General features: G+C 39.7%; 1 protein-coding gene across 1 annotated transcript; it reads right to left on the bottom strand.

Moving 5' to 3' along the window:
- Positions 1-488: 488 nt before the first annotated feature.
- LOC310943880 (ATP-dependent RNA helicase DHX15) lies at positions 489-7,981 on the bottom strand. Its single transcript, XM_083909560.1, has 14 exons — positions 7,846-7,981; positions 6,163-6,505; positions 5,881-6,074; positions 5,615-5,774; positions 5,186-5,404; positions 4,930-5,097; positions 4,740-4,826; positions 4,023-4,172; positions 3,832-3,940; positions 3,550-3,741; positions 1,940-2,062; positions 1,263-1,453; positions 843-1,012; positions 489-745 (listed from the first exon to the last, which is right to left on the bottom strand). The coding sequence occupies exons 1-14, from the start codon at positions 7,908-7,910 to the stop codon at positions 628-630; spliced, it is 2,289 nt and encodes a 762-aa protein (XP_083765686.1). The 5' UTR covers positions 7,911-7,981; the 3' UTR covers positions 489-627.
- Between the last annotated feature and the right edge of the window lie 550 nt (positions 7,982-8,531).

Genomic DNA, 8,531 nt, shown 5'->3' with positions numbered 1-8,531 from the left:
CGGGTGTGCTTAATCTGTCACCTTCACTAACCACGACGCACATTTGACCTTCAAACACATTAGTTTAGCTGGAAATCTTTGTGAGATTTCATGTCCTCAAGGAAATAATTGTTTTTTGTGAGGTCATGGTGACTTTAACCATCAAAATCTAGCTGAGACTTAAGGATAAAGAGATACACAACTGGTAGACAGACAACCTGAGAACATGACTGCCTGTCGACAGCAACAAAACACCACTAACTATACAACTTTAGCAATCTATGTGTTTAATTATATGTATAACAATATGTACACAGATGTTAAGTCAAAGCTCCTTTATTAAAGAAACAAAGCAAGCACAAATCTGTTTTAAATGACTCGGCAATCCCTTAAAGGAAAGTCAACCACGTCTAAATGACGTGTTTATTGATATTCCCTCTGAAATCTTTGTCGTCAGGTCTAATGCTTGCTGCTGATATTTAATCTGACATTACACTTAGATACAGAACAAACATTGATGGGGGGAAAAAGAAAAGAGGAAAAAAAAAACAATCAAAATATAAAAATCAAAATGCCAAATTTTAGCATACAATGGTACAGAAAGATCTAAAACTATAGTATGCAACTGATTTCCAGGACACGCATTGTTCAGTACTGAGAATATTCCTTAGTCTCCAATTTGGCAACGATTCGCTCCAGCTGTCTTTTAGCTTCACATTGTGGGAAGTTACCCATTTCATAGTACTGGGGAGCAATCTTCACCAGCCTGTCAACAAAGAAAGAATGACCACATTAAACTACTGATATCTCAGTGACAACATCAGATCATATCCAACTATTTACGTAAATCTCGGCAAACGTACCACTCTGGCTTGATGTCTGTGCAAGTGCGGATGTAGTTCTTGGTTGTTAGGACAAACTCGTTGTAGAGCACCCATTCAGGCTTGTGGTCCAGCACAGTAGACGGGTGTAGCTGGACCACTTGGTTGTCTTTCACCGTGAGGTAATGACCTGTGCGCTCCAGATGAGCCACCTGGGGAACAAGAGAAGATTATTTAAAAAAACAACAACAAAGACGGATACAATACAGTTCAAAAATGTGGGGTCACCAATACAATTATTTTGTGTTTTCCATTAAAAGTCACACTTTTATTCATCAAAAGTTGCAAAATGACTATAAAATATAGTCAAGACATAGACAAGATAATTATATAATGTGGTGTTATAACATATTGCAGCTTCACAGTGTTACTAGTCATACGTGTCGGCTTGCACCCGAGTACCTGCATGAAGAAGCCGGTGCAGAGCGCCCGGCGGATGTTGATGTAGTAATCTCTGCTGGTGAACTCCGTGCTCCGACGGGGCAGGCTGAACCGGTCCATGATCCTGGACAGCTGTTGCCGCACGTTGTCGGCAGACATCAGTGAACGGTAGTTGACAAAGTTGTCATAGCACCACTGGTTAGATTCATGGTCTAGGGGGGAAAAAAGGATTATATTCAAGACACATTTTTGATCAGATCTTCACAGTTTCTAGTGGGAATCAAAAACATTTGTTTGGACAATATTTCAGGTGTTTGTCTTCAGATAAAGCAACATTTCACACATGGGCTGGCAAATTAATGATTGTGTTTCTGTTTCCTGTGGCCACGGAAGTCAATAAAATTGCAGTTTTAGGCCTTTGCACACAAATAATTTGACAGAATTTGAGCAAATTCGATTTGTTGAGATGTGTGAAATGTCAATGTTTTATGTTTCTCTGTCTGTTTATGAAGTAAAATGCCTGATGCCACCATCTCCTCATCACTAGATGTCGACACCTGCTTCCCATGATGCAGTTTGTTTTCCAGTCCTCATAATATTATATAATATAAAATGTGGGTCATCCATGTGCAAAGATAAGGTTAATCAATGCAAAAAAAAAAAGAAATGCAAAAGAGGAAGTGCAGACTGGTGCTCACTTTGTTTGAAGGCATGGTAGACGTTGAGCAGCGTCAAGTGGTCTCCGTCAATGTGAGCAAACCTCATCTTGGACTCGTCAGCTGCCTTCTTAGCCTCCGTGGGGCGGACAAAACACTGTGGGACTAAACAAGGTTGGTATGGGCCCCAACAAAGCCGCCCATAGAGATGAGTCAAACATTCACAGAAAAAGGGGAGTAAAGCCTATGATGCTAGGGCACTGGACACTGCGTTGGGACAGGGCAGGACCACACAAGCTCTATCAAATGGGACTGGAGCCTTTTCTCATGGTCATTCCCAACTGTACTGGCTATTAGCTCGTAGAGAGGGGGTGTCATTTAACCACATCTGTAAAACAAGAGTTTTCACACAACTACAAAGCATTAGGGACATCAGCAATAATAACTTCTCTGGTTTTGAAACACAAATGTCTTCAGCCTTTAAAGTGCAAATAACGTAATGTTCAGGCCTCACATGTTAACTATATGAACTGATATAAAATCATAATGTGCTATTTCAGTGAAAACAACATTCATGAAATGTGACAAATATGAAAGGTTTTTAGGTGGTGCCTGCCCTATCCACATACGTTTTTTATGAAACCTTAATCTGTATTCAGTAAATATACTGTAGGTGTTATGACCATAATCTTAAATGTGAAACTTTAAAAAAATAGAGTACTGAATGAAATTAAAGCTCCCATAGAGAGGTCCTATCGCACATATATGTTAGTTATGAAGGTCTACTTACATACATTAACATTAAAGTTTTTATGGGCAAAAACCTAGTTGCTGCAAACGAGCCAATAGAAATATATCCTTACTGAAGCTCTCGTCAGCCGTCAACTCTAAACCAGAACTTTCTCAACTGTCTTGTGATTGGCCAGGTACCTGGAAGTGACATAATTAGCGCGTCAGCTCCCCCCTCTGGAACGGTGGATGCACTGCTACTCGTTATCAAAACATTGATTTAACAATGTTTAAAAATGGCTTCTTCACGACACTTCGTCACAAGGCACTATCGCTCGTGAAAAACCTCCGCAACGGACGTTCTTCTTCTTCTGCGGTAAAATGTATGTAACTGGATGTGCCCTGACAAGTGCCCTTAGCAGGAGGATCTGCTCTTCAAGAGACAGGATCCTTACGTAATGATTCCAGGCTTTTTCAGAGCGCTTGCAGAGCCCGAGAATAGCAGTGGCTGAACTGTTTGTTTTCAAAACTTTAGGGCTTCATCAATGAGGTAATGGTGCAGATACACACCAAAAAACAGCGTTAATTGAAACTTACTGTCGATGGGAGCTTTAATTACTTTGAATTATCTATATTTTGTTATGACCTATAAATATGACCTATTACTTAAATCATTCTAATTATACAGTAATGTGTGGATAATAGTTGGATAGGGCGATATGGGAAACAACCTCGTCTTACGATATACTTCTTGATATTGATAAGCTAAAACCTAGCTCTGTGGTGTTCTAAAAAGAAGCGCACACAGACGAAATTCAAGGTAAACATTTCAACACTAACAGTGAATGGTAGTGATTCGAAGGCCTAAAGAGACAGAGCCTACAGAAGGCAATTGGGGATGTCAGCCCAGTCCTGGGCATTACCTGACAACATGGCAGTAATGGAAAGGATCTCATTAGAGCAGTTAAACTCGCAGCTGGCAATGACCATCTTAGCCAGCTGGGGGTCCAGGGGAAACTCCGCCATCATGGAGCCAAGCTCCGTCAGGTCGCCATCGTCGTTGAGAGCGGCGAGGTAATTCAGAAGTTCCAGGGCCCTCATTAATGTTTCAGGAGCTGTGGACGTACAGAAAAGCCAGGTGGTCATTACTAACCTTTGGAGACTTTTGGATGTTTTCAAATTCTTTTTTAATGCTCTGAACTCACCTGGTGGATCCATGAAATCAAAATGCACCAGGTCGTCAATACCAAGCTTTTTCAGCTGCAGCACAACGGATCCCAAGTTGGATCGAAGAATCTCAGGATACGTGTTATCCTGCAGAGAATTGAACACAGTGTTCAGCGTGACTGATAACGCGACTGTGAGAAGTCTTTGTCATGCAACCATGGTCTCTTGCCTGCATCTCCGTTTTGTAGGCCTTCTCTGTGTAGAGGCGGAAACATTTTCCTGGACGTGTTCTGCCAGCTCGTCCCGCCCTCTGCTGGGCAGAAGCTTTACTGATGGCCGTGACGAGCAAAGACTCAACTCGGATGCGAGGATTGTACACCTGGAGACACGGTAAATAAATGCTCACGTAAAATAGTCAAACAGCTTTTACCGTCTTCATTAAAAAAACAAGGTAATTAAAGTAAAAATTTCCTTTTTTTCAATGAATATATTAAATGAAACAGAAATACACTCTTTACATTGTTAATGTGGTAAACGACTATTCTAGCTGCAAAAGTCTGTTTTTTTTATGGAATATGTACATAGGTGTATGTAACCATCTCTCCAGTGTTCTAATGGTACATTGTGTTTGCTAATCGCGTTAGAAGGCTATTGGATGATTAGAAAACCATTGAAAACCCTTGTGCAATTGTGTTAGCATAGCTGAAAACAGATTTGCTGATTCTTTGACGAAAGGGCAAAATTATTATTTTGAATAAAAATCATTATTTCTAATCTTGTCAATGTCTTGACTATATTTTCTATTCATTTTGCAACTCTTTAGATGAATAAACATGTGACTTTTAATGGAAAACACAGAAAAAGTGGATGGGTGACCCCAAACGGTTGAACGGCAGTGTAATTACAAGCACAAAAAACTCATAGAATAAGATAATAATCTGCCCACCTTCTGTTTAGCAAATCCAGGATCAATGACAAACACCACACCATCAATTGTTAGAGATGTTTCAGCAATGTTTGTTGACACAACGACCTAAGAAAAAAACACATCTATTATTAACAGGCATTGATTCGTCTGGTTTAAACATTGTTTAAAATTCAGCTGACATTTATATTTTACGATATTTACAATATACCTTTCTTCCTATTGCACCACTGGGCTTCCTCGGAGGAGGAGGCTCGAAGATCCTTTGCTGCTGCTGTGGTGGCAGCGTGGAATACAGTGGAATGATTTTAATGTCTCCAACATCAGGCCCAAGGTCGTCAACCTCACGTTTGATTCGCTTGCAGGCTTCGTCGATTTCCTGAAAAGAGGTTAAGCTTATATTCAAGATACTGACGGACACACCGATGACAACACTGTTCAGCTAATATCAGCTCTACGGTTCTTACCTCTTGACCGGTGAGGAAGAGGAGGCAGTCGCCCTCCTCTTCCTCACACATATGAATCTGAATGACGGTACGGATCGCTGCCTCAAGGTAGTCTCGCTCAGGTTCAGGCGTGTAGAAGATCTCCACAGGGTGTGTACGCCCAGGAATCGTCAGCAGGGGACAGTTGTCGAAGTAAACCTGGAACTTTCCAGCATCTAGTGTGGCGCTCATGACAATCACCTGTCCATGAAGGAGACATTAACTGTTCATTTTCTGTTCATACTTGTTTATAATGATCATTATTCATGATTGTTTTAATGTTATATTAATGAGATAATGTGACAATTGTAATAAAACCACATATTTCCAACATTATCATGAAAACAAAGTAATAAACTGATAAAGAAAACAGGCAAACAAAGTATTCTTATTATATTTAAACATGAATACCTTCAAATCCCCTCTTTGACGCACCACCTCCTTGAGCACTCCCATCAGGATATCTGTGGCCAGAGTTCGCTCGTGGGCCTCGTCCAAAATGATCACACCATATCGCTCCAGCAGCGGATCATTCATAGCCTCTCTTAATAACATACCATCTGTCATGTACCTAAAGAAAGAAGAGACATGAATTGTCATTTATGACATTCTGGATTAAAACAAGAACACAGATTGTAAAAAGTAGTTACGGACATCAGCACCTCTTCATCACTTACTTCAGTATAGTCTTGGCAGAGCTACAGTCCTCAAATCGAATAGAGTAACCGACTTCCTGTCCCAGCATCACGTCCATTTCATCTGCCACTCTTTGAGCCACACTCATGGCTGCCACTCTCCTGGGCTGAGTACAGGCCACTGCTCGTTTAGGACCAGGCAAACCTCTCACCATGTCCACGCACCACTGAGGGATCTGGAGATTGAGGCACAGGTTTAAAGGCTTTTAGCATGCACTCTATAGACTCTTAGTGTCGAGTAATAAACCACATAAGAGTTCAGACCTGTGTCGTTTTTCCAGAACCAGTTTCTCCAACAAGGACGAAGCTCTGGTGGCGTGTAATGATGTCGCTGAAGCTCTCCTTGTACTCCCACACAGGAAGCTGTAACCTCTTTTTCAGGATCTCATAGAAACGCGGTGTGTGTGGTAAGTTGGTGAATGGATTAATCTGCTGGTTCACCGCCATCTGTTTGAGGGGTTGTATGCCCACCGCAGCTGCCATGCTGTTCGTGGGCACACTAGAGGGCTTCACGTCTCTGTCCCGGTCTCTGTCCCTGTCACGGTCCCTATCTCGGTCCCTGTCCCTGGAGCGGTCCTCGCGGTCTCTGTCACGATCCCGGTCTCTTCTGTAAACATAGGAGCAGTAAATTGTGAAGAACATTCTCCCTGAATAGGAATCAAAACGAAGCTCTTGGTGTCAACAAACATGTCAAGTACCAGGAGAGCCTAAGCAGCATTTAAGTTATGTGGGTTAAACAGCACAGACGAAAAAACTATACATACTTTTAGTTTCATCAGATTTCCTGACAGCAATATAGCATGATTTTACAACTAATACCAGATTGTGAAATATGATAACAATATAGTGAGTAATATAATAACCAGTTAAGATAATTATTTGAACTAATAAAGACATAGGAGTATCAGCCATTATTATGACCATAATCATATATCATCTTAAATCATATATATTTCACTATATTTTAATTAAATAAGACATCACCATCAAACTGTTATTTAGACATTGAGCAAACAACTGTTTAACTGAAGGATAAATACAAATGTATGCCCAGACTGTCCTACAATAATAGCCAGGTATCTTTAACAGCATCTTAATGTTTTACATGCTTTAATTATTCCACTTAATCCCAGTCTATTTTTCTATGCGGCTTAGGCAGCCCGCAGTGAATAATATTCTGACTTTGCAATTGTTTCTCCACCAAATCTCAATAGGAAAACACAGGACAGTAACATTAGAGACACCCACATGTTTTGATCAGCTCAGATCGCAGCCCAAATAGAATCAGATTCATATTCTGAAGCTAGTTGTGTCCTCTGTCTCTTACGTTCAAAGTGTTTTGTAAAGTTACTGCCTATGACAGGAATGCTTATGGTTACGGTGAAATTATCTTTGTCTCAGTTGTTAATACAGTCAGACATTAAAGATATTGTTGACAAATGAATGATCCACATAAATCACTGGTTTTGCTAACTGTTGTTAGCTAACAAACCAGAATACTATTTGTAATGCGAAGAATGCTTTTATGAGAGAATCATAAGTGATGCTTTCTAATCCCAAACGTAGTTTGCTCACTATCTGCTAATTTTGGTCGGTTTAAATCAACATATAAAGGCTGGGTGAGACTGTTAGCATCACGCTACATGAAGGTTAGCCGCAGACACACACATACACACGTGCCCCTGTGTTTAAACGAACGTCGATGCTCCGTCTCTTTACGTAGGTCGTGCCCAGTGGCTACTTATGTTTACTTAAACTGGATACCGTGTATCAGAGAACCATTGTTGTGCCTTGAGGAAGCAGTCTTCCAGAAAGTGAACATTATGGAGCAGCAAACTTTCGGTTTTTCAATTACATTCACGGTTAGCCAGTGTATTAGCATCAGCTAACAGACTGCTAGCACCGGGGCGGTAAATGGTGATCTGTGAACTGAGGAGCTCGACCTACCCATCAGATCTCTTCTTACTGGTGGAATAATCGTCACCTAAATCCAAGCGATGCCGTTTGGACATCTTCGGATCTGAGGATTATCGTCAATCTATCAAAGCGTATACAATTCCGCCGGGCGATATGTAACTACCCGATCTGTACCGGAAACCCGATTTGTTCTGCGCATGACCAACGTGGTGACACTTCCTGTTACCGCTCATGTTTTACGACAGTTGTGGAATGACTACCAACACGAAAGAAAACATAAAAATGTGTGACGTGTATAAATCGTGTATTTGATTAACTATACATATGTATAAATATATGTGTGTGTATATATATATATATATATATGTGTGTGTGTGTGTGTGTATACATTGTATATGTATATGTATGTGTATGTGTATATGTGTGTGTATATAAATATATATAAACACATGTATATATATATATATATATATATATATATATATACATATATATATATATATATATATATATATATACATATATATATATATATATATATATATACATATATATATATATATATATATATATATATATATATATGTATGTATATATATATATATATATATGTATGTATATATATATATATATATATATATATATGTATGTATATACATATATATATATATGAATGAGATTGCTGATACAAGCAGCAGAAATGGGTTTTCTCAGCA

The sequence above is a fragment of the Microchirus variegatus genome (assembly GCF_963457635.1).
Source record: "Microchirus variegatus genome assembly, chromosome: 23".
Taxonomy (NCBI): Eukaryota; Metazoa; Chordata; class Actinopteri; order Pleuronectiformes; family Soleidae; genus Microchirus; species Microchirus variegatus.
This window is presented reverse-complemented; position numbering and strand designations above follow the sequence as displayed.